The sequence below is a fragment of the Sarcophilus harrisii genome, chromosome 2 (genome assembly GCF_902635505.1).
Source record: "Sarcophilus harrisii chromosome 2, mSarHar1.11, whole genome shotgun sequence".
NCBI classification, from domain to species: Eukaryota; Metazoa; Chordata; class Mammalia; order Dasyuromorphia; family Dasyuridae; genus Sarcophilus; species Sarcophilus harrisii.
The window spans coordinates 305,621,256-305,647,540 of NC_045427.1; the positions used below are offsets into that span (position 1 = coordinate 305,621,256).

At 35.2% G+C, this 26,285-nt stretch overlaps 1 protein-coding gene across 8 annotated transcripts in view; it reads right to left on the reverse strand.

The window, feature by feature from the left end:
• YLPM1 (YLP motif containing 1) overlaps positions 1 to 26,285 on the reverse strand; it is an 80,608-nt gene that overhangs the window by 17,711 nt on the left and 36,612 nt on the right. For 2 of the 8 annotated variants that reach the window (XR_004232001.1, XR_004232000.1), the window contains exons 11-21: positions 24,843 to 24,997; positions 24,010 to 24,072; positions 22,947 to 23,066; positions 22,497 to 22,673; positions 22,325 to 22,408; positions 21,490 to 21,573; positions 20,396 to 20,476; positions 17,103 to 17,154; positions 11,600 to 11,730; positions 4,478 to 4,661; positions 3,964 to 4,118 (exon numbers count right to left, since the gene is read on the reverse strand). Coding sequence is in view for 5 of the 8 variants with exons in the window: in XM_031952516.1 (XP_031808376.1) it covers positions 9,354 to 9,551; positions 11,600 to 11,730; positions 17,103 to 17,154; positions 20,396 to 20,476; positions 21,490 to 21,573; positions 22,325 to 22,408; positions 22,497 to 22,673; positions 22,947 to 23,066; positions 24,010 to 24,072; positions 24,843 to 24,997 (1,145 nt within the window). In the remaining 3 variants the exon portion in view is untranslated. Of the gene's footprint in view, positions 1 to 2,256; positions 4,119 to 4,477; positions 4,662 to 8,868; positions 9,552 to 11,599; positions 11,731 to 17,102; positions 17,155 to 20,395; positions 20,477 to 21,489; positions 21,574 to 22,324; positions 22,409 to 22,496; positions 22,674 to 22,946; positions 23,067 to 24,009; positions 24,073 to 24,842; positions 24,998 to 26,285 lie in introns of those variants that run through there. The other 6 variants (XM_031952516.1, XM_023502078.2, XM_023502080.2 and 3 more) reach the window with 5 other exon arrangements.

A 26,285-nucleotide genomic window follows, 5' to 3' on the forward strand; every position in this document is an offset into this window, starting at 1 on the left:
CATTAAAGATGAAGGAGTAGAGCTCAAAGGTTTGTAAGATACCTTCCAGCTTCAACATTCTAAAGAGAAAATATACATGCCTACCATGGAAGCACACTGAAGCAAACAACCTAAGTGTCCTCATCCCTGAGCATGGGGAAAAAATGAAAAAAATGTAGAAAAATAAATTCTAGTTACATCTTTAGGGAACAGGAACCCATTCTGTAAAACACATGTAGTACAAGTTTCTCCCAATAATAGTGATAGTCTGATTGTAAATTCAGATACCTTCAGTTACTCAAATCGTGTCTTAATTTAGGTAACAATGCCAAAAGCTGAAGAACACCAAATATGCTTCTTTGAGAAAGACTACAGATAGGAATAATTATCTTAAGTGGAAAACGTATCAACCTTTCCTTTGTTGTCCCCTCATATGCCTCTATAGGCCCTTCTTAGGATTAGATCTCAAAGTCAGTGTCTATCACTAAGATCAAGATGAAACTACAGAAGAAAATGCAGACATTTATTGGACATACAGGCAGGAGGTTTACAATCCAAAGGGAAAAATTCAGCTGCATACCTTGGCTAATCCATTTCAAAATGAGGCTTTTTTACAGTCTCTATCGTGAGTTAGCATTTGTTTTTTGTCATTTATTCAAAAGTTGGAGCTAATGTTCTTAAGGAAAGGAGTTGTAACCATGAGAGAAGGGATTTTTTCTTACTCCATCTCCATTTCCTAACTATAATTGAATAAAATATGTCAACCATCAGGTTCCAATTCATAAAGAGCAAACAAACTCCTAGTACATTTTGAGTAATAGGAATGTCAACATTAAATAGATTAGTGGGGAGAAATGACTTGTGCTATCAGTCATTAAAAGATAAGGACAATACCAACCTCAATCTCTGATTCCCCAGAAGGGAAGAAGATAAGATCCCTGCTTCAACAAAGTTTGTTCAGGATTGATTTATCAAATTACATGTATAGTTGAAGTAATGGATTACTTAATTCACTTTGCAACTTAAAGATGTTAGGATTTCCCCCATAGTTATTCAACTCATTTTGCAGTGACATTGAGAATACTAGAATAAAGTAATAAATTAAAGTGTGTGTACATATGTATGCGTCTCTCTCTTTATATACATAGGTATATACAGATAAAAATGCACACATACATACAAATACACCTACACACTCACACACAAATACCCACACACCCACCCCAGATTCTTAGGACCATAAAGAGTTTAAAGAACTCTACAAGAGGTAATACAGCAAATAGAAAGCTATCATCTAAATCATGAAGATCCATGTTTTCAGTCTTTCACATACAGGCTATGTGACTAAGGGCTTGTCATTTAATCTCTAAATGCACCCAAATAAATCCCTAAGACTCTTAAGTAGGAGATCACTTGCTTATCTCCACAGGTGAAAGGAGTTTCTTCAGTAGAAATTCTGTTAGAGAAATGAAAACAGATCTGGATCCCATAGTTCCTTACACATACATACATACATACACACACATACACACACACACACACCCTCTTCCCCAACCACCTCCCCCCACCAAGATTACAGAATTTAATCTCCTAAAGGGCAAGGCTTTATTTTTTGCTTTTGTATTCCCATAGCACAGACAGAGCCTTTGCACACAAGGCATCTTGCTGGATTGAAATGAATAGAGAAAAATTTAGGTTTTAGCTCAGTCTTTTGTATTCCCAAAGAGAATACATATGTTAACAGATCTGAGGTAGCAACAAACTGACACACACACCAATTTTACATTATATTTAATGTATTTTCCAATACATTATGGCTGTTTCTGATTCATTCTGCTCACCTTTATAATGCATTCATTAAAATTCTTTCAATTTTTTCTATTAGGAAATTTACAAACCATAACACATTTTTAAGGCAATTGCTATATGAATTTCTTGTGGCCATTTGGGAAACACTTTGAAATCTGATAGCAAAGCCACAAAATCGATTTTTTTCCCCCCAAGTCAATTTTACTTTCTTTTAGGGGCAGTTATTTGATCTCTAACTTCCCAATAAACCTTTGCACTAATCTCAAGTGAATTAGGAAAGGTTTTGCCAGTAATGATTAATGATTTGGGTTTATTCCCCAAGGTCATTTTAACATATCTTTAGAGAGTTGCCTTTTTCTGATCCCGCAAGCATTTCAAAGCAGGAGTGTTGTTTTTCATTTGCATAAGATGACATGAGAACAGAAAGAGAAACATGCCTGCAAGGACAAAATAGGGCCCACTCCGAGATATTGGCAATCGCTATTTTTTACTGTGTATGCAGTAACAAAGAGTGGATCACGACACAAAAATAAAAACCACAGCAGTAAGATGAGCTTAGTGGGAATAAAGTAAGCCTACATCTTCTTCGGAATTACAGTACCCATCCTGGATGCTTTATTTTTTGATATGAAAACAGACACTGGGTATAAATGGTAAACTGTAAAATAAACATCAAGTTCTTATACAAACATTGAGATATTTTCCATTATTCACCCTGTGAAGTTTTTCATTGAAACATAATGAAAAAGGCTGAAAAAGTGTGTTAACAGAAATGTATTAGATCAATAAGCAAACAGAGAAAGGATTATTAAATACTACAAACAGTGGTTTTTTTTTTAATGTAGCAAATAATACATTCAGTATTGACTGGTTAAAGAACTTAGAAGCATCTTAAATTTAAACATTTAGCATTGCAGGATAGAGAAGAGTACAGAAAAAGATTTCACCTTAAATTAGTGTTTCAGAGCTACAATTTCAAGTATATTAATATCTTGTCCAAAAAATGATACTATCCAATTAATTGCCAGTCAAATATTAGTTCTTTTTACACCACATTGAATGTAAACAAGCAAACAAAACAATTCCTTAACTATAAATGTAAAGGAAAATAAGTCTAAATATTCAAGCTTTTTAGAAACAAACTTACGACTTGCTGTGTTGGGTTGTGAAATGGGAATGCTGTTTGGGAAGAAAACTTCTCTCCAATTCCCAGGCTGAAAAATGACCCCCCCCCCCTTTGTTTAAAAAAAAAAAAAAAAAAAAAAGGTAAAAAGAGGTCCTCTTCTCTCTGTAGACAGGAGGGGTATTTGGGTTCTAGCTTGGGAAATCTCCAGGTTATAGCCTGGCATACCTATAATAAGATTAAGTTTTGTGTTGGAGGCAGAGTTCACTGATGAGGAGTCATCTAGTAAGGAAAAGAAACCTGGACTTTTCAGGGTTGTATTCCAGAGGACTCCTCATCACTTCATATCATTTTCTAGCATTTTGTTTGAAAAAAATCAGTACTTCAAGCTCAGCACTAAGGCATCATCCTACTGAGCTCCATGGAGCATATCAGTCCTGGCCACTAAGATTTTAAAGGACACACCGGAACAGAGGAAAACAAAAAAGAAAAACATTATCATATAGAACAGTGTTCTCCAGGGAGCTAATGAGTAACTTGAAATTAACCACTACCAGTCATCAAGAGGCAAAGATAAAGAAGTCAGCTACAAAGACAAGAATGTGATCAAACATTGAACTTTGTGTTTACAATATGTAGGTCCTACAGAATACTGAGCTCTGCAACTGTCAAGGAAAACAGGTTTGGTATGTAAAGCTAGCACACATTAAGGACACACAACATTAAATACAAAAAATAAAATGGAAAAAAAAAAAAAAACAAGAGAAAGGGGCCCATGCTGTATAGCCCATGAACCTCATTGGCTTTATAGTGAAAGTTTATTGTTCTTAATCCTAGTACAATCAGCTACCAATTACATACAGTATAAAAAGGAAACGGCCACAAAGCAATGATGATACAGTCAGTCTGTGACTTTATACAGTGGAGGAAATCTGTTAGATTTCTCCCATGATCCCACCCTGGCTTTAGTAACTAAGCTATCAACCCCTCCCTTCCCAAAACAGTTAAAAAGAAAACTAGCATCTTGCTCAGGTATAGCAAGATTCTAATACCTCTTGGGGGACACTGGAGATCATCTGCCAATATTTAGAGAAACTTGTAAAAACTAAAGCAGCAGAAACAAAACATAAAACTGAACTTGGAAGCGATGTGACCCCCAAAGGATCTCCATAGGTCCTTGACTTCAGAGTGCCTAAAAGCAATCATCCTGCAAAGAAAAGAAAGGGGTGTTATATAGCATAACTTAATAGGAGAAAAATTACAATTTTACAAAAACTATAGTACTATATCTCTATATCTCTCCTGAAAAGTATATATATAGCAGATCTAAGTTTTCTTGTTGATGAAGTCTTTGGGGAGAGTGGGGAGTGGGCAGTTATACAAACCTGCTTCCCTTTTTAACTCCATTTATAGACCATTACCCATGACTTGTAAGCATGAGTAATGATTATAGAACTGTGTAAGTATGCAAGGAAGTTAAGTCCTCTGAGGAAAGGATGCAATTTTTTTTTTTTTTAGGCAGAAAGAACTATTTTACAAATTGTTAAGAAAATGTTACAATCTTACCTTAAAGGCAAAAAGGACTCCATTCAATAACTAAGTCTCAGATATATTTGGTGCGATTGAGGGCTCTTTCAGCAAGGTGACCACTTTCATCTGTGATCTTCTCCCAGTCAGTTTGTCCAACCACAAAACCTATGGCCCTTTTCCTATCTGCATCTTTCTTTTCTTCCAAGTCTGCCCATCTTACCTACAAAGAACAGAGCATTAGGCTGGGCCTTTTGAAAAGAAATATGCAAGAATATGAGTTTCTTTTTCTTCTGTGATTAGCCCATGGGAAAATTAACTTAAAATCAGTGATTTAAACAATGAAGTCTATTTAAAAATAAAAAATAATAATATAAGGAAAAATGGTAAAAACTCTTCTCTTGAGTAGTGGGAGAGAAAATTCTTGAAACACTTCTTAAAACAATAACTTTCATTATAAATATAGTTGAGAAAATGGCCATATAGAATATTAAAGTGCTATCTATTCTAACTCCATTTTAAATAAGGAACATTTAAAAGATATGGTGAAAAAACCTTTATACAGTAATTGCCATATAAATAAGATATAATGCTTAGTATCAAGACTATCTTTCTTTTGATGTATTCATATATCTCACTTATCTTGACATCTCAGACACAGAGAGAATATAGTCACTACCATACCTAGTTAAAGAGAAGGAAAGAGCAATCAATCAACAAGCATTTATTAAGTGCCTTCTAAATGTCAGACACTGTACTAGGCCCTGGAGAAACAAAGACAAAAAAGAAATAATACTTGCAGGAACTTAAATACTACCAGGAAAATGATAACTAAAAATGAAAATATATGGAAAGCAAATACAGGTCACTGGGGAGGTTGGGGGGGGTGGGAGGGGGAGGAGACGGAATATGCCTAGGATTAAAAGCAATAGCAGGGGAGTGGAGATTAGGCAAATCTCATGCAAGAAGGTGGCCCTTGTGCTTAATTCTGAAGGAAACTCAGGTTCTAAATAACCCTTATAGTTGAGAAAGGAATGCATTCCAGGCATGAGTATAGCATATGCAAAAGTACAGAAATGAAGGCAGAATGTTGTATGTGAGGGACATTATAAGCAGGATGGTTTGGTGTGAATGTAGGCTATGTAAATATTAATTTCCTGAAATAAACCTGATTAGTGAAGCTGCAGCCAGCCTATGAAAACTTTAAGCATCAAAAAGAGGAGTGTATATTTTATCTCAAAAGCAGTAAGGATCTGCCAAAAGTTTTTGAGCAGGGAAATAATCCAGTTATACCAAGGCTTCAGGAGCATCACTTTTGCAGCTGAGTACAGATGGAGTGGGGAAAAAAGGAGATACTTAGGGAAGGATGTTTGTAACAAACCAAGACAAAAATTGTATGACAATGAATATAATGTTAATTAGTAGCAAGGTTTTGGCCTTGGAGACAGGAATCTTACTTCCTCTCCAATGCCAGTAACTTCTTTAGGAGAGAATCTATCATATTTGGAGATTATGAAGAATATTAATAACAAAACTTCTCCAGAGGAATGGAAAATCCTTGGGAGCAGGAATTATCTCCTTTTTGTCTCTGTAACTTCAGTTCCCAGTACATTATGTCAGATACAGGAGGCACTTGTGCCTGTTGAATTTACTTATCCAGTATTTCAAAAACATATGTGAAACACAGCTTCTGCCATGTATCAATTGCTGGGAAAGATATCAGTACACATTTAAAAAGGGCTATGAAACAGGAGACACAAAAGTGATCTCTATTTTGAGTTAAGAAATTTCATGTTTTCAGTGAGGATAAATAGCTACTTTCTGAAGAACAGCTACCACCCTCATTATCTTCTAAAGAGATGATACTGAAATTAGTTTGCCCTCCATTAACAATGCTTGACACAGATAAAGGCAAGTAGCCCAAGAACATTCTGAATAGCAAAGAAAATTCCACAAAAGGAATAAAAATCTGCACAAATAATAGTGCTAATTATTCCTGATTCTCCTTTGAAAAGTTAATTTTCATGGTTGAACATTTTGTTCAATTTCCTCTATAGGCTTTACTGAAAAGCTTAGTGAATAATTCTCTTCTCTCTGTGTGATGCTAGTTATCTATGTGTACTTTAAATTTATTCCATTAGAGATGATGGATTTCTTTTGCTCCATCCATAACCTTCTTTGCTTAGTCTCCCTTATGATCAGAAATACAATCTGTGAGTCAAAAGACTGTGGTTACTAGATATGAATAAATTACCCGTGAATTAAATTCATGGCTTTGTTATCATCAAGAGAGCTGTCAATCCATTCAGATCTTGAATAATCTAAGCTCACAAGACAGATTTAGAGCTAGAAAGTCACATGCCCAGCGGATGGGACAGGGGCAAAAAGGAACTAGATATGTTTGCAATATGCTACTTCCTTAGCTTGTTTTAAATTATAGTTCTAAATAAAAGTGGTTATATGTAACTTTCTACTCTCTACCCCCCCTTTTTGAATCGAGGATTTTGCTTTGTTTGAAGTGAATTTAAAGATTAAAAAAAAAAAAAGCCTAAGGAAGTAGCATATTGCAATGGAAAGCACTTGGACTTTTAAGTTAGATCTTGTGTTGAAAACTCTCTACTGTTCCTTTTTTTTTTTTTAAATAAAGGCAAACAGAGGTTAAGGAATTTGCTTAGAGTCACATATCTAATATATATCTGAGGCCTGATTTTAACTTAGATCCTCTCGACTTCAGGGTTCATGCTCTGTCCACAGTGATATCTATTTTTCTTCCTTTTCTGCTCCTATCCCATCCCCTGGACATATGATCATAAGGGAGACTAAGCAAAGAATGGATGGATCAAAAGAAATCCATCAGCTCTGATGGAATAAATTTAAATACAATGAACTAAAAAATTTAGTTTCTTTACAAAAGTACAACAACAAAAAAAAAACTATTATAAGAAATGTCTTTTGATTAAATATGTATCTGTATCACTTGGAAGTAACTGAAATGAAATCTAAAACTCCAATTTAAGTTAAGCATTTTGGTATAAAATATAACAATGATAGACACCACAGGACCACCTAAATATTTTGTGGCATAATTTAATTATGCTGAAAAACACAGACTGAAAATGTTTAGAACATCATATTCCCAGGATGCAAGGCCTGGTGTTGAAATGTGATGTAATGTGTGTGTGTGGTTTGGACATTGGTTTGGCATGCTTAAGGTTGGAGTGAAAAGCAAGTTAGAAGAGTTAAAAGGTGATTTCTATTTAGTAGCAAGAAAGAAGGATGAGGAGCCAAAATCAACTCTTTACTCACAGGTGCCTTTATTCCCTGTAATACAATTGTACGATAACATACATGGATGTAGAAGTTATGGGTGTACCCATGACAATAAAAAAGCATCCAATCAAATACCTGTATTATGGAGAACAAAAGGTGCTGGAGGAAATATTATCACTGGATTTGCAAATCAGTATCATTAAGGAAGTCTTCCTGGTGAATAACCTTTTTCTAAGGAACTGCTTTTGCTTTACTGAGAACCCCACAGTACAAGTTATTATGCAGGAGAATGACAGATTGATCCAATGTCCCAAGTAGATGTGGCTATCAGTCCTACTCCCTTCCCTTTTAAGAATCCCTATAAATCTAAAGGAGGAGTATGGGAATGGACAATGGCCTGGAGATCAAGCAAGAAGCACAGCAATAGAGCATATATAGAGCTAGATACATGTACATACATATACTTTTTTCCCCCCTTTTACAATAGTTTTTGGATGAGTAAACTTTAAAATGTTCCTTTGAATACTCAAGTTATTCTAATATATCATTTAACAAAAGGTATTAAAGCACAGAAAACAAACTGGATTTTCCTCTTAAAGCGAATGTTAAAAAAAAAACCCCAAAAAACTTACACTTTGCCTCTCTGTTAATATATAAATTCTAGCCATTTTTTCCGGATGATGGACCGTCTCTTCTTAGCTGTCCATTGTATCTCAATAAGCATATTGGTTGGTGTGTCTTAAGTGTTTAATAAATGCTTGCTGACTTGAATTGAACAAGATACAATCCTATTCATTTAATTTTATTTTAAATTCTCTACTCTTAATGCTTTTCAATAAGTGGTTCTGCCAGGCAATTCATTAGGTCTCTTAAAAATAAAAACATGTGCTTGTTCTGTCCAGATTAACACTCTGGAGGATCTCAGTACCAATCTGAGTCCTTGATTTTGGGAGAGGAGTGAGGGACAGAACCCATGTGGATGGTCAAACATGGAGTTTCAAAATCTCTCAGCCTTAAATACCGTAGTACAATTTCATCACTACTGCACACTGTGCATGTGCTAACTATAAGCACCTTGCTATTATTATGTAGATGCCTCTTTGCTGCAAGTATCTCTGCTTCAAGTAGACCACCGGTTGTCACGCCCCCTGACTTCTCAGGAAGGCTGAGATGCCCCCAAGGGGAGATGAGAGCCGAACCAGACATTATTAGCAGGTTCCCTCTGGGTTGAAGGATCTTACACCTCACCCAAAGTAATCCCACTGTCTGTGGCCCTCTACATCTCCCACTTTCTTTTGTTTTAATTGAAGCAGGTATACATAAATCCATCAGCATGGGAGGAATCACACTAGCAAGTAGTAATATCACACAGGCTAGTAGTAATGTAACAAAATGAATCAGCATGAGGAGTCACACAGGCAAGTAGTAATGAACAATATGAATCAACAAACAATGTGAATCAACAAGGTATTATAAACGATTTCCATGAGTCCTAGAGGGAGGGTATATAAATAACAATCACACATACACCTCCTTCAACAGCCAAGAGATTGGTCAGAAACCAATCTATTGTCCATCACTTCATGTGTCAGGGAATCCAATGATTCCTGTAGGTTTTCAAGTCCTGCATTAGTCTCATTAACAATTATTTTTGATGTTCATCAGTCAATTGCCATGCACGTAGGGCTAATTGCCATGCTTTTTCAGTGGCGGATGTAGTCAGAGATGGAACCACCACATGTTTCTTGGGTCTTCTCCATTTCGAGGGTCTTCTCTTTTTCCATCTCTCACCAAAGGACGAGGCGAATACGGATCGTTGGCACCAATCTAATTCCTTCTCCATCTGTAGAGATACAAGCAAATCTTCTGCCCCAAGCTGTTAGTCTGTCTGGTCCCTTCCATTCACCACTCTCCGGATCTCTCCACATGACCTGGCAATTATCTAAAGATATCGGAGCTGCTTGCACTGGACACTGCCCTTCCGGCGGGTTATGAAACCTGTCTGCCGGAGCCAGTGCATCTTCATCAAAAACCAAAAAATTAGGTAGTATAGAGAGTCAAGTTTAGAAGTTTTCTAGGGTTACCTGTGGATCCCTCTTTCTTTTGTTTTTGGAGGAGTGTCTTGATGTCTCTGTTCCTCCTCTCTACTATTGCCTGTCCTTGAGGATTGAAGGATATGGCAGTGGTGTGTGAAATCTGATACTGGGCACAAAAGTGTATGAAATGTTTGGAAGTATATGCAGGTCCATTATCTGTTTTTATTGCTTGTGGCATACCCATAATTGCAAAAGCCTGTGTAAGGAATTCAATGACTACTCGGGCTGTCTCTTGCTGCTGGTATTGCAAAAGTAAATCCTGAGGTGTCCACTACAACATGGATAAAAGACAGACGACCAAAAGATTTATAATGGGTCACATTCATTTGCTAAATTTCAATGAATCTTAAACCACGAGGGTTCTTCCCCGGAGGGAAACATAGGAGCATGGAAATGGAGGCAACCTATACAGACTTTTACTAAGCTCCTAGCTTCCTCTTTTGTTATCCCAAACTGCAGGTGTAAAGCTGGAGAAGCCTGATGATATTTAGAATGAGATTCTTGGGCTGCCTGAAATAAAGGAGTATTGGCTAGCATGGTAAGGAGGCGATCTGCCTTTGAGTTTCCATAAAAAATAGGACCTGGAAGTCCTATATGAGAGGGAACATGTAAAATATAATACTTACCTGGATGTTTTCTCACTTGCTCTTGAAGTTCCTTAAAAAGCTGAAATATGTTAAAAGCTACAAATTTTATTTGGGCTGTGCCGATTCTTTGTACCACACCTACTGAATAGGCTGAATCAGATTATTATATTTACATATCCTAGATGATGAATAAGAGCTAGCATAATGGCATACCACTCATTCTGCTGAGCGGACTGAAAGGAAGTTCTGATTTACTTTTTTTTATAGCTACAGCACAAATGTTATGTTTGGATGCATCTGTAAAGATGGTTGGTCCTTTAAAAGGAACCTCAGATACCTTTTCTTCAAAAATCCATGGCCAATTATGTAATAGCCAGGTTATCTTTAAGGAAGACCCGTGTGTAAAATATGGAGCTGAGGCCAATAAAATTTGCCACTCTGGTATGGTTTCACAGTATACAATGATTTGTGCATTGGTATAAAAGGTGTATATCTTGTCAGGTCTCATCCCAGATAACTGTATTACTCACTTAATTGCCTTTAATAAGATTCTAGCCACAAACTCTGGCTAAGGGATAAGGCTTTGGTCTGGTTGTGCTTAAAGGGTCACCCACCACTCAATCACCTTGGTGGGTGACCTTGAGGTCACCTTGACCTCCTTGGTCTCCTTGAGGAAGGACTGCTGTAGGTGCCTCTTTTGTGGTAAAAACTGGTATTTCCAAGGGTTTTTGAATGACTCCTTCAATCACATTGGATAAAGCCAGTTCAACCTCTCTCAGAGCCTCTTGAGCTTCTTTCATAAGCTGGCGGGATAAATCTAAAGCAGTGTCTCCCCTTAAAATGTCTTATAATGGTTGCAATTGATAAGTAGTTAACCCTAACATTGGACGGATCCATTGGATATCTCCTATCAACTTCTGAAAGTCATTTAAGGTATTCAACTTCTTTGTTCTTAAGGAAAGTTTATGTACTGTAAGTACCTCAGGATATATTTCATATCCTAAATATTGAAAAAGGAGCATACCTTTGAATTTTTTTCTGGGGCTATACACAATTGATAGTTCTTTAATGTTTCTATGGTCAATAATACAATAACACAACAATACAATACAATAATACAACATTTGCTATTACTTGTCTAATTCTTTCTACTAAAATAAAGGTGAGTCTTTTAGCACTCAGAAAAAGTAACTGACAAAATTTCTTACCCTCTTCTTTCCAGGTTCAGAAGCTCGGGTATCATAATCATCTGGAAGTTGAAGATAATCCTCCATCCTACTGGCAATGGCTTCCCAGTCCCGCTTCCTCTTAGTACCAGTCCTCAAGCCATCCAACTTGTCTGAAGGACAAACACAGAGCCCAAGTGTTAAGGGAGACAGAGTGAGTTTGCACAAAGCACAAATACAAGGGAAAAGGCTGGAACACACTTTCAGAAGATATCCACACATTTCTGAAAGCAGCATTGCTTGTAGATCCAAATTGTCTTCAGAGCTGGGAAAACATCTGACTCTGAGCAATTTCCATCTTTTGTCTTTTACACTGGTTTGGTGGCCATAATGAAGTCAGTTGAATGCCAGTTCAATGGGTAAATACAAGCAAAGGAGCATGACTGCCCAAATAGACACAGCATTTCAGCTGTTATGTTCTGAAGGTAAACTGCAATTAATTCAGTAACTTCTGAGGATGATCCCTTCTATTTAGTAGCTCAACACAATATTATTGCCCCATATTCAACCTGAAATAATATTAGTATTGTGTTATATCCACACAAGAAAATGCACTGACAAAGATACAATCAAATAGTGTATAAAATTATTTTAGATCTAATTTCTATACAGCACAGAATCCTGGGTTTCAAAAGTCAAAATGATGATTTGAGATAAATGAGGGATTGATTCTCCATGGATTTATGTTCTATAGATACAATGTGAATCACCATTTCCTTCTGTTTCTTAGTCAAGTAATGTTTGACTATGAGACAAAAGACCAGGCAAATAAAATGACCAAGTGTTGGGTACAATTTCTGGTCATTCAGTTCCAAAGAGATAGGATCCATCACTGTGCTGTGATCGAGAAGTATGTGATTTTAAAATTATATATGTCAGCCTAAATAACTTCAAGTACATTACATGGAGAAAACGTTAATAATATTGATTCAGAATGCCATGTGTGGAATCATGTGTTATACTAGATGTATTTGTAGCCACATGTGGCACTGTAATCATGGGTAAAAATTCTTTTAAGTTATATTTCTAATAACACTTCAATTTAAAAAAAAACATTAGTAAGCTAACATGGAAGAAGTTCAAACTTCAGAAACATCAAGTCATACACAAACAAAAAAAATTCATTTAGTCATCAAGCTGTGTAGAACTTAATTCTGAAAGAGAAAACCGGTCGAGGCCTTTAGAAACAAAAGTAGAATTGATAATTTTATATTTGTTACAGCAAAGTTTAACACATATTAATTATCTATGAATGTTTTACAAGTAGGCTTCAAAAATCAGTAAGATTTTATATATTTGGCACAACAACTTTGACCGTCTAAACCATAGTATTCTTGGAAATCAGCAAGACAAAGCAATATCTGATCTAAAGGACTGCTAACAATTACCATTTACTCTTTACAAGGAAAGAGAAATTTCTATCATCTCACTATGGTGAAAGTATCCTGAGTCAGTCAACTATATTCAAGAGTAAATTCTTTTTAATCACCACAAACATCAAAACTGTATCCACAAGGTATGGATTAGAGCAGATCACACAGAACCTCAGAGAAATAACTCCTTGACTCATGAAGGGGCAAGGAATATGTATTACCTTTAAAACAAAGACAAATACACACAATCACATACACATATATCCATGCACCAATAAAGTTCTTAGTACAAAAGTATATAGTATTATCAAAAGGACTACTCCAACACAGAATATGGTATGAAAAGAAAACCCCACAGGACTTTAAGACTTGAAAAAGGTCAGTTTTGCTATTAACATATTTCAAATCCTAATTCCAAGTATCATGACTACAAAATAGTATAGGAGGGCATACTAAGAAATAGAAATTTTCCACATGGGCTGTCTGACAGGATTTATAGATTGAAAGTTTGAGATTGGCAACATGGATAAAAGAACAAGCATTATTTTTAGTTATAAGTACTTGAGAATGCAATGTTGAATTGAAAATTTTAATACTTCACAAAGTGTTTAAAAGTTTCCTTCTTGTGTCTGAAGAAAAATTTCACACCCCTCCATAAACATTCTAGAAACCCAAAACACACAGATGTGCAGCATGCGATAAGTAAAGAAGAACCTGGTATGGCAAACATAGTTTTATAATAAGGAGGTATACTTGACATTAATGGCTTTGAGAAGTTAGAATTTCAAAGTGACAGGAAGATGAAGTTGTAAATATGTATCTAAGCAGATCACTGACTCAAACTGTAACTTCACAAGAAGTTACAATATGTAATAAAAGAACAAAATTCTCTTCAAATTAAACTGTGTTTTCTAAAAGTAAAAGACATTTCTAAAGAATCTGTTCCAAGTGAACAAAGAGCAGTTATGAGTCCAGAATGTAAAAATTACATTCTAAATTGTCTGATTCTATCTGGAATACAGAAAGTTAACACACAATAACCTATCCGCACTGGCAAACAGCATTAAGACAAAAGAGGTAACGTTGTTAGAAAGTCGAAACCTGAAAGAGAATGTTGACTGATGGCCAAAAATACTTTGTTTTTCATAGTCTGATCAGTGTTTACAATTATAATATTTTACCCAGTGAATTAGCAGTTTTTCAAGCCTCCATGCCAGATCTGCAAAGTCTGGCATCTAATCTCTAACATGAAGCAAGATGCTTGAGTTGTAGCACCTATGTAGGAGCCACAGCTCCTCTTATAAGATGGCAAGGGCAATAATCTCAACAGTTGTAAAACACACCTAAGTACATCCTGCTTTAAATTATATTAAAATTATATCATTGCAAATAGAATCTAGGTATACTTAAAACTTATCAAAAACTTATAAAAATGTAGTATGTACCTCAGGAGTTCTCAAATATTTTTTGCTCATGGCAAAGTATTATTCTTTGCTTTGAGGGACTGGGAGACTCACACATGTGATTGCAAGTCTAAGTTCCATATAACTCATGAAGACTCATGCATACAAATGCCCATTTGAGTTCCACATGCACTTGCAATTACAAGTGTAATCTGTGTACTCTTGGCCAAATTTGATAACATGCCCTTTGAGAACCACTGGGGAACTTAAATGAATGCAGACTGAGAAGTTCACCAAGACACTGAACTAGTTGTTTAAAAACTTTTGGTTTAAAGACAGTATTTTTAGCCAGTAACTTGTTTGTAAATGAGGAAATATCTGGCCTCAGCCCTATTATGCTGTGATGCTGGTAAAATTTGCCATGAGGAAAGTAGACTGGTATTTGTATCTATCCAATTCACAAGGGTGCTTCAAGAATACTCAGAGAATGTCTGTAGAGCACTCAGAAACAAAAGCTGCTTCTGGTAAATCAATTAATATGTATTTAAATAAACACCTACTACAAGATGCTACAACATTCAAGTAAATGGTAATGAGAAGGTAAATGAAACATGTATTCTCTTGGTTACCAAAGTCTCACTTCTGAGAAGTAAATTTCATTTCCTAGGCTGACTACTCAAAGAAGTAAGAACTTCCAGGACTGCACATATTTAATTTGCCTTCCACAACTGGACTATCTCCCAAAATAACAAGGGGGTCTGAGATGAAAATTGTTAAGTGATATAGAAAATCATTATCACTCTGGTTTAAAACAATAAAACCTAATTGCAAACATGTTAGTACTGATTTCTCATATTCATAGCCAGTTCTTCAAGAAGCTTTTAACAAATTAATTTCTGAATGTCACAATCTAAATAAGTCTGTTCTTAACATCTACTGGATATATACATATATACATGTATACACACACACACACACACATATATGTATGTGTGTATGTGTATATATACACACACATATATATACATATACATATACATACATATATAAAATGTGCTTTTTGACAAAAATAAATGGTAGAGAGCCCAGAATTTTTCTAGGAATCACTTCCAAGTTCAATATAGAACTATTTGGAAACATGCCATAACTATACTTCATTTTCTCATATGTTTTAGAAATTAAAAAGGAACATCCTGACTTGTAGAATTTTATCCTCGATCAACATCTTAGATCACATACAGCTTTTAAAGATATGTTTAATTGACATTTACAGTATTTTTTTTAGTAGTCTTTTCTCTAAATTTATTTTTTCTCTCTCCCTGTCTTCAGAAAAAAACAGTCAATTGTTAAAGAAAGAGAGAGAAGAATTCCAAAGTCAGCAAAACAGTCTAGCCAAGTAATACAATGTATGCAACTTTATTTCATTTTAAGATAACTTTTAAAATGTATTTAAGGAAATATGTATTCATGTTTCTAATCATTCTTTTAAATATGTAAATGACTTTAAAGGCGATTGCAGTTGTTTGAAAAATTAAAGGACATAGCTGGTTCCCATTATGACTTCCCATGCATACAAAATACAAGATTATGCCAATGACTACCTATAGTTTTCAAGCCACATATATTGTGTGGTTCCAGAGAATTTTTCAAGAAATTACAACAAAGTACCTGGCCTAGTATAATAGCACTTACAGAGTTCATTAAAGTCTACTTTGATTACACAATTACAATTCATCATTCTCTTTGAGTGTTAAATATGCTAATCAATGAGTCAGGCAAAATGATAAGCATTTTCTAGGCAACTGCTTGTAACATGAACCATTCTGATTCAAAGCAATCAACACAAGACGTGAGCAACTTTAACAATTTTCAAGTAGTAAGACAGTTCAAGAATTTTTAAACATTCAGCTATTAACTTCCCCATTGCATCAACAGTATTAAGAATATGAGAAAAGCAGAGACTTAAAGGCATTCTTTATACACCAATGCAGGATGTATCATATTCTCTTGTCTTTTCACAAAATGTGACTTTTTTTTTCAAAAAGCATTTTTAAAAGTCAACCCAAAATATCAAAACACTTCTTTGTGATGACAACTAAATGTAATAAAAGTCCCACTGCATCCATAATTACATTTCTCCCCAGAAGGACCTTGCATTGAACTACACCCAACTGTGAATCTGACAGGTATTTCAGGCAGTTGTCTCCTTCCACTTTCAGGGGACTCCTATAAGGAGGGCTCATTCTTCTCAGTGACTTCAACTTCTTAACTTCCCTTTTATTTTACTTTTACTTAAGTAAGAACAAGGGTTAAGGTACTCGCAATGAAGTCTATGGTTGGATACTGGTCACGTTACACTTTAAAAAATAGATATCCTGTTGGTACCAAAGTTACTAATCTATATTAAAAAGTATATAAAAGGATCAATTTATGAATTGTTAACAATACTAAATTTATTTCATATTTTTTCTCTTTAATATTTAACTGGCATTAAAAATATTTCTTTTGTAATATTGTTCATATCCACATATCATTTTCAGGCATCAGAACGGCTAAATGGTTATCAAGAAGATATGATAGAAGATGTAATATGTGTGCCAAAAAGCTCAATGAGTAGAGACTCAGGGAAACCTACTTTTTAGATAGAAGATCTATGTAAATTACCACCAGGTATCAGACATATAAAAACAGGAAAAACAGAATACCCACCTAGCTTTGCCTCAGATGTGTCCATCTCCCATTTGCTTTTCGGAATGTAACCCTAAATCGTACACAGAGAGAAGCTCGAAGGGTTAGAAAGAGACACATACATGCATATCATTTTTGAACTGGAAACAGTATTAAAACTGGGAATAGATTCAAGTTCCACTCATTAGTTATAAACATTGCCTTGGGTAAAGCACAACCTGAATTATCAGCAGAGGAAACTACTCAGATACTGAATTCACCAAACTTGACTCCTTGGTCCATAGCAGTCACTATGGATGATCATGAAGACGCTCTGGGGGCAGCTGTTGCACAGACCTAACAAATGTGACCTAAATCACAGCTGTATAGCACATAAAACATAAGTGCATAGATGGTTACTATACTGATACTGATCAAAGTAACAGGACTTGTAATACATAACAGGAGCTACATTATTTCCTTAATACAACTTCAATCCTCAAATTGACTAGGCATATTTTCCCAAGAGTATTGTTCAAACAAGATATGGTTTGTTTCACTGCAGTACTAAATATTCAAAAGAAAGGAAAAAACTTAAGTATTACTGAACCCACAAATGAAGTGCAAACTTATTTTTAAAAGATTTGGTCACTTACCAGGTAAATCTTAGAAAAGTTAGAAGTTATTGAATTTATCTTCAATGGAGTATTGAATTTTAAAGCACTTCAAAGTACATTTTATCAGTTAAAAATTATGTGGAAAGATATGCTTTCTTAAATACAGGGTCTAGCAGAGTGCCTGGCACATAGTTGGCATTAATTAATGCTTATTGATTGATCGATTGATTAAATTACATTTCACTTTGTGTAAAGTCAAATATCTCATTAGATTAACTTATTGAATAAATGTATATGTAATAACCAATTATTTTATGAAGGAATTTCAAAAATCTCAAGGTCTCCAGGATATCTACTCAATCAACTTATTTTCAATTAAGAGAGTTGTTTAGTAAAGCTGATTTTTGTCATGCTTACTGTGAATCCCATTCCCCTGTATATGGTGCTGTTATGTGTGATATCCCCTGACATGCAGACTTTAATCTAACATTGGGGTTTATTTTAGAGTATTATTCTTTTTCAGAAAGAATTGTCATCTCTTTCAAGAATCAATAAAGACCACCTGCTTCAAACGTTCAAGTTCATACAACCAAGTGAACACACACTGTAACCAAAATATTTGTGACAGAGCTCTTGGCATCAGGGACTATATTCACCATAGCACAATTGCTTTAAGAATCCTACAAGTGTTGTACATTTCTTGTCATTAGATGGCACCAACATCTCAACTTCATTTTACTAAATGTTATATCAGGTCATAAATTATACTAAATTCTTCACCAAACACATTTTAAAATTAAGAACAGAACCAAGTCAAAACTATGCTGCAGGGAATGTATTTAAAAAAAAAAAAAAACTGATCCAGTTTGTGCAAATTATACCTTAAAATCAGCTCAAAACATTAGCATCACCAGAACAATGCATTGTATAAACACTGACCCATACCTACTAGCTTCACTGAGGTGCAAAGATGACAAAATAGCATCATACTACTAGTCACAGGAAAAAAAAGTGATTCTATTAACTTAACCAGTTAGCTTAGATCTTACCCAAATGGAATAATTTGGACAGTGCAAAATGTTAGGTATTCTATGTATTCCGTTTATATAATTCAACTAAAGTAAGACTCACTCTTAACCCTTTGGGTGCAGGATGATTGGATTTTTCCAAGGATCTTTAAATACAGTTAGATTAGGCTCTAAAAGCAGATCCTGATCCTGCTTTTTCCAATGGGTTAATAGTAGTCTTGTAACACAGCAAATTTGAAGAAAATGAACACGTACTCCAACTTGGGGACAGAAGAAATAATGCAAGAAACAAACTATTGTTTCTATTGTCTTCTCTCTAAAGTGAAAATAGTTAGTACTATTCCTTTTTCAGACTGAATATGTTCAAGTACAAGTTTTCACCTAGATTCTGGAAAGTCAAAGGTCTCTTTAAATGAAATGCTTATGTTATCTCTTCCATCAGGAAGATGCTTTCAAAAGTTAAATCTTTATGAATTTTATATGTGATCATTTCTCAGCACTGACACTACAGATAGAGAACAGATATTAGCAGTCAAATCTTAGCAAAGAGAATGGGCCCTTTACTTGAATTTCCCACCTGCAGTTTAACAAATATGTCCAAGCACAGTTTAGTGAAGAAAAAAATTTATGTCTTAAAAAAACAACGCAAAACAAAACATGCTAAAACTCATATGCTGTGAACTTTAGAGCTTATTTTTTCATGCACATTCAGAATCTGTGAAGTGGTTTCTACAAGTTGACATCATCTCTACAAATTCACATGATTTTCCTCAAGTCCACTAAATCACACAAGGGCTCCATGGCCTCAGCTCCTAAAGATCATATATGTATACTAACACTTAAGATTTTGGGGACTGGAAGCAGGGCTCAAACTTAGCAGATTTTCAATAAAGAGTATAAAGAAGGGCTCAAGTGAGCCAATGAGTTGAATAAATCTAGTAATATTTCAAAACAACAGTTTTTCATGCCACTGTGGATTATTTCACTTGTCAAGCTGTTCTACAGGCCATATTCCTGAATAACAGTTTGAGCCAAAAGCACCTACATTAGTATGGGGGAAATAGGTTGTGTTAGGTGCATAAGGACTTTTGACTCACTCTATGCAAGCCTTACATGAAGCAAACAATGTCACTGACTATATAGACAAAATACATTTTCACATACCCTTTTAATAGGATAGAATTTAGAAGAACAAATCCAGCAGCAAGTGGTAATCAATTGCTACTTTATCTAGTAACAGTTCTTAAGCAAGAGTTGATTTAAACCAATTCTGAAACCTTATAACAAGAACAGAGGTTTATGTAGGTGGTGGTTGAGCTGACCACACCACATACCTGCTGGAATGTAATTCTACCTTACCTCTTATAACCTTAGGAAATTCAAATGTGGAATAAATGCCTATGAGAAGCACTATTCCACCCAAACCTACAGCCTGTAGATGCATGTGTAAGGGGAATTTTAGACGTGCTCTGTAAAGAAGTTATTTACTCTATGAACAAAGACAACAGAGGTGTCTTTAATTTTTGAAAAAGCAATGAGTTTCCTCAAGTCTTCTTAGGCATGCTTGCATACTGAATCTATGACTTTCTACTGCATGTAAAGGGAGCCATGGTGCTGGGATGGAAGATTGAAAGGTCAATTAGGCCCTTCTAATACACAATCTGTTCAAAGTGGCTGATCATTCTCCTACCAGTTCGCTTTCCTCTTCCTCTGCATCTTTCTTTTCTTCTTTCTGCTCTTCAATATTTGCATCAAAATCTTCCATCTCCACCTGTTTACCCCACAATGTTTATAGTTAAAAGTGTTTATAGGTTAACATTTACAAAAAAAGTTTATTCCAAACTATGACTTGGGAAAAGGACAGAGGATAAAGGTCAACTGCCATCCCACACAAATAATTAGCAGAACAGAAACTCAATTATGGCTAATATCCAATCTGAATGGAAAAGCCTAAATTTAGAAGGCAAAGTAGAACAAAATAGGAAATGTATTTTGCCAAATCATTCTGATTTTTTCTCTCCTTCTGAAATGCCTTGTCAACTAGTTAAATGGTCTACTCAAAGTAGGCACTTAATATATACTGACCAACTATTAGACTTTAATAACCAAATAATCACTTCAGCATATAAAAAATCTTAGAAACTGAGAAAGCATTCTGTTTAAAATTGGTGAAGACAGATTTTTTCCCCTTAAGAAATCAGGGAATGTTGTTAAAATCTATTATAGTTAATAACTCAATTTTTTTTCAAGTTACATGTTTTCTTAACTAAACTAGGCCTTTTAGTATACTTTCAGTTTAAATGAAAAAAGAAAATGATTTCTTAAATTTGTACAATCATTTCCATAGGGTCATCAATTTTGATATGGAAAGGCCTTAATGGTTCATCTGGGTAACCTTTCATTCATTCAGAAAACAAATGAACAGCAGAGTTTAAACCCAGACCCTCCAACTCCTAGTCTATATGATCCTTTTTTCCTACAACATCATTTGCACTAAAACCAGAGAAATTTGTTTCCATCTTTGACTATTTTCAGATGGTATAAGGATAACTCTTATACTTTTAGTGAATTTTACAGTGCAAAGACTACACACAATCTCTAGAAAGTGATGGCTTACACATTACTCAAAAGTTGGCATTAATGACAACTTTAGTCTCTATCTCCTGTAACAATGGCCTATGAAGCTAGAAAACACAGAAACCCTACTATTTCCATTATGAAAATTTTCTTTTTCATTATGAAAATTAAAGTTTGTTTTGCACTCAAATCTAAGCATATATCTACCTCTTCAATAGCAGCATCTTGCAACAAAGAACGAATATCCAGGCGCATCATATGACGAGGTGCAGTCTCCCAGTGATCAGCCATCTAGAGAGAGATTGACATAGTAAGGACACCTGACAGAAGTAGCACAGTAGAAGGATCAATGAAGTCCACATCAGAAGGACTGAGTTGGAGTCCTGCCTCTGTCATTCAATAGCTGTGAAACTTCTCAAAGCTCTAAAGTTCTTTATATACATTTTATCACTAACACTTCAACAGCTCTGTGAAATAAGCATTACAGCTATTCCCATTTTACAGATAAGAAAATTAGACTCAGAGAGGTGTCATGAGTCAATCGAGCCAGAAAATAACTGAGGGAGGGTTTGAACACAAGTCTCCTAAATTCAGGCAGCGAGGCAATGTGGTAGATAGAGTGACAGGCTTGTATCAGATGAACTCATCTTCCTAAGTCATCTTCCAGCTTTGGACAGTTACTAGCTATGTGGCCCTGGGCAAGTCCCTGTATGCCTCAGTTTCCTCATCTGTAAAATAAGCTGAACAAAGAAATGACAAACCACTCCAGTATCTTTGATAATAAAACCCCAAATGATGTCAATAAGAGTCAGAAGTGACTGAAAAATGACTAAATGACTCTTGACTTCAAGTCTAACTTTACATTCACTACCCTATGCTGCTTCTTAAAAAGACTAAGAGCTGATCACTTTAGCTATAAAGATCTAATAAAAGATAAAAAAGGCACTCTAAAGAAAGACTAGTTTTTATAAGCATATCAATGGAGCTCTTGATAAAGCTCCACTTCAACAGCTTAGGACTCTATATATTTCAAAACAATCACCTTATTAATTTCCTTAAGTTTTCGTCCATGGATGTTTCTTTTGCCACAAGTCTGGTTATCTGCACTCATTTCAGCTAAATATACCTAGAAAGAATGAATCAGAAATCAAGCATACAATTTAGGGAATTATCGTGACAACATAAACTACTATGAAATTAAGTTACCCCTGTACCTCAAAGCCCTTGGTTTTTGCTGCACTCCAAAATTGTTCAAAATGCCTAACTCGGTCATTAATGGCATCTAGAATTATGAAGGGGAAAAAACCATCATCCAAGGTCTTTTTGAAAGTTTTGAACATGCTGGTACGATAAGTCTCTTCCATATCAGCTTCATATTCATATTCCATCACCTGGTTTAAGGAAAGAATAGAATTTAGCAGAAAATAAAAGAAGATATTTAAACCTGCCATTTGATTAGTAGTTGGGCAGAATTAGTTACTAGCTCTAAGCACATCTCTAAACTTTGTAATGAATTTTCCCACACACAAAAATATTATAAGATGTCTGGTGGAGGGTGAAGTTTTTTTTTTCCCCTTCCCTCTCAAAAATTTCTATTCCTAAATATATCTTTCTTAAATTCCATCCCCAAACTACAGAAATCAGTTCCGGGAAATATACCATACCTTTTTTTTCACCCTCTTTCCTGTGTCAGGGTCTTTCTCTTCTTTTTCCACTTCAGTGATAAAGTAATCATCCAGGCTGAGTACTCTAGGTGCAGGTCCCCCACACTCTACTTCCTTATCCTAAGAAGCAATTTTAAAAAAGGCTGTTTTTTTCCTATGAAAACAAAGCTTATCCTCTGAAAACCAAGGAATCATTCAAGCTCGTTTTCCTAGTGCAGAAACCAGAAGGCATTGAGAAAAATACCGAATTAGAAAGGGGAAAATGATAAGTCTCACTGTATGCATCCCTGATCAGACCACAAATGGAGTACTGTGCTTAGTTAGTTCTGAGACAACTGAACTATGACACTGAAAAAGTGAAGTATATCCAGAAAAGGGCAACTAGAAGGAAACTGGAAACTAAGCCATGCAAGAAATTAGCTGAAGGAACTAAAAATGTTTAGCCTCAAGAAAAGACTTAAGAAGAACATGATGGCTATGTTTAACTTTTAGAAGAGAAGACTTCTAAGCAAAAAAGATCACAAGGAAGAGGGATTTCTACTTGGTTTGCAAGAACAGAAAGAGGTAGAATGCATGAGATTCTGTCAATGCATGCTTGACAGAAGGAAAAATTTGCTAACAAATAGTGTTGTTCAAAAGTAGAATGGGCTGCCTTTAAAAGCATCAATTTCCTCATTCTTGGGGTCTTTAAAAAAGCAGACACTAAATTACCATTTGTTGGGGACATTTTAGTGGGGATTCTCATTCAAGCATGAGTTAGATTAAAACTCTTAGATCCTGCACAGTTTTGTAAATGGCCTCAATGAGCTTTTGGGGTTCATAATCATTACCTAATCTAGTACTTGTAGTGATAATGGTGAAATGCTTGGCCAAAAAAAACAAAAAAAAATTCTAGACAATCTCAGAAGAAAATGCAAATGCTTACATAAAATATAACATGAAGGAGCAATTTGAAGCAGAGAGGACCAAAAGAAACAGATAATAGAACCCTACCTCAAAACAACATGCTGGTAAGAAAAAAAAAAAGCATAATAATAAACATCTTTGTCTTTTCTGAACTCACACGAATAAGTTTTGCAACATGTGTCTTTCCACTGCCTGGTAATCCTCTCATTATCACGACTATCTGAAATACAAAGTACAAAAGGGAAAAAAAGGTGTTTCTCTCCAACAGAAGCATTTCTATGTAATAAAGACCTTTATTTAATTGAGAACCAGACAGATTGCCTTATGAATTATGAATTACAGAAGTATATATTACAACTCTATAATTATCAGCAAATAAATATAACTAAGTTAGAGCCTGACCACTTCACTGTATGAAAAGATTTTTAATGTACACATTTAGACAAACACCTTGGAAAATAAATTCTTTTTCTTAATCTAATCAAGACTCCTGCTTTTTTCCCCCCTGTTTTCCTTCATATAAAAGGAAGTTTAAAATCCAGGACTCATATTCTTAACCTCTATGAAGGAGTGCCTTTAAAGTGTCTTATAACACACTTGGAGGATTTTTTAAAAACCGTAATTATTCATCTAATTAAACCAGGGTTTCTTAAAGATTTTCCAGTGCTTTAAAGAAACTCAGAATATATCATGACTTCAGGGAAAGAAATAGTTACGTTATATTTATGCTAAAGGAACTTTAAAATATTCAGAATTTGAAGTGGGTTCCTTATATGGCTCCAGATACTATATACATCGTGGAAAACATCCTGGATTATTCAAAGATCAAAGTTTCAGTCCCAAGCTAGTTACAATGTCTATGTCCCTCAGATTCTTCATCTGCAACACCTAACTTATTAGACCTGCTTTGAATAAAGTACCAAAAAGCATGAGGTAAACATAGGCTGTATGTACTTTTATATGAAAATTATCAACTCTCATCCTACTCACTCTTTCAGGTCTGCTCTCTCGGCCTGGTGGTTTTAGAATATCATCAACATTCTTAGATTCAGGTTTCTTCTCTACTCGAGGAGCTGGAGGTGGTTGATGACTTAGTGATGGTGTAGACATAGGCATCCGTTCCTCAGGATAAGTCCTTCGGTCTCCTAGAATTCAGCAGTTGATTATATGTGTGATATATGTGTCTGTGTGTGTGTGTATATTTTTTTTAACTTAATAAATTTAACTTTCTCTAGTCATCGTAAGGTAATTAAATTTGAATCAATACTAAAGATCCAGAAACTATTTTAAAGATTTAACTTGTTAAATTCAAATTAATATAAGTATAATAGAATGAAAGAAATGGACAGTTTTAATTATATCCTCAGGGGTCTCAATGCCTTTGGAATGCCTGCTTAATTTATATTGAAAATACTACCTCTTTTTTTTTTCTTAAAGGAAATGAAATGAAATGAAATTCAAAGGTAAATATTATGTATTCTCATAGTTTGATCTAAAAATCTTATTAAAGAAAAGAGATTTTTACTCAAAGTGAAAGTTGATTATCTTATTAAAGAGATTTTTACTCTTAATCAACTTAAAAAGCATATTTCTGAGGTGCTGGACTTTCAGCACTTTCAAAAACAAAGGGAAAAATATTATATTACCCTGCAATGAGAACTATTTTGCCCTGTAATGACATATATAGATCTCATTGTTGTTACTTTTATTAAAAAAAAAATACAAGTTCACAAGCAATCCACAAATACTTCCTATGTGAGGGAGGGAGGAAGGGAGAAAAGGAAGGAAGGAGGGAAGGAAGGAAAGAAAGGACAGAAAGGAAGAAAGGAAAGAAGGAGGAAGAGAAGGAAGGAGGAAGGGAAGGAAGGAGGAAGGGAAGGAAGGAAAGAAGGAGGGAAAGGAAGGAGGAAAGGAGGGAGAGAGGGAAGGAAAGAAGGGAAGGAAGGAGGGAAGAAAGGAAGGAAGGAAGGAAGGGAAGGAAGAAAGGAAGGAAGGGAAGGAAGGAAGAAGGGAAGGAAGGAAAGAGGGAGGGAAAGGAAGGAGGAAAGGAGGGAGAGAAGGAAGGAAAGAAGGGAAGAAAGGAAGGAAGGAAGGGAAAGAAGGAAGGAAGGAAGGGGAAGGAAGGAAAGAAGGAAGAAAAGGAAAGAAGGAAGGAAGGGAAGGGAAGGAAGGGACTGAGGGAAGGGAAGGGAGGGAGGGAGGGAAGGAAGGAAGAAAGGAAGGAAAGAAAGAAGGAAGGAAGGATATCCTTTAAGAAACTTATATTTTAATGGAAGAAACAACCCGCACCTAAATGACCATGTAACAAGGTAACAGGCATAAAAACAAGTTTTACAGGGAATACACTATCATCTGGGAAAATCAGGAAAGGTCCTTTGCAGAGGGATATGACTGAATTGTCTTGAAGGAAACTAAGAGCTCCAAGAGTGCAGG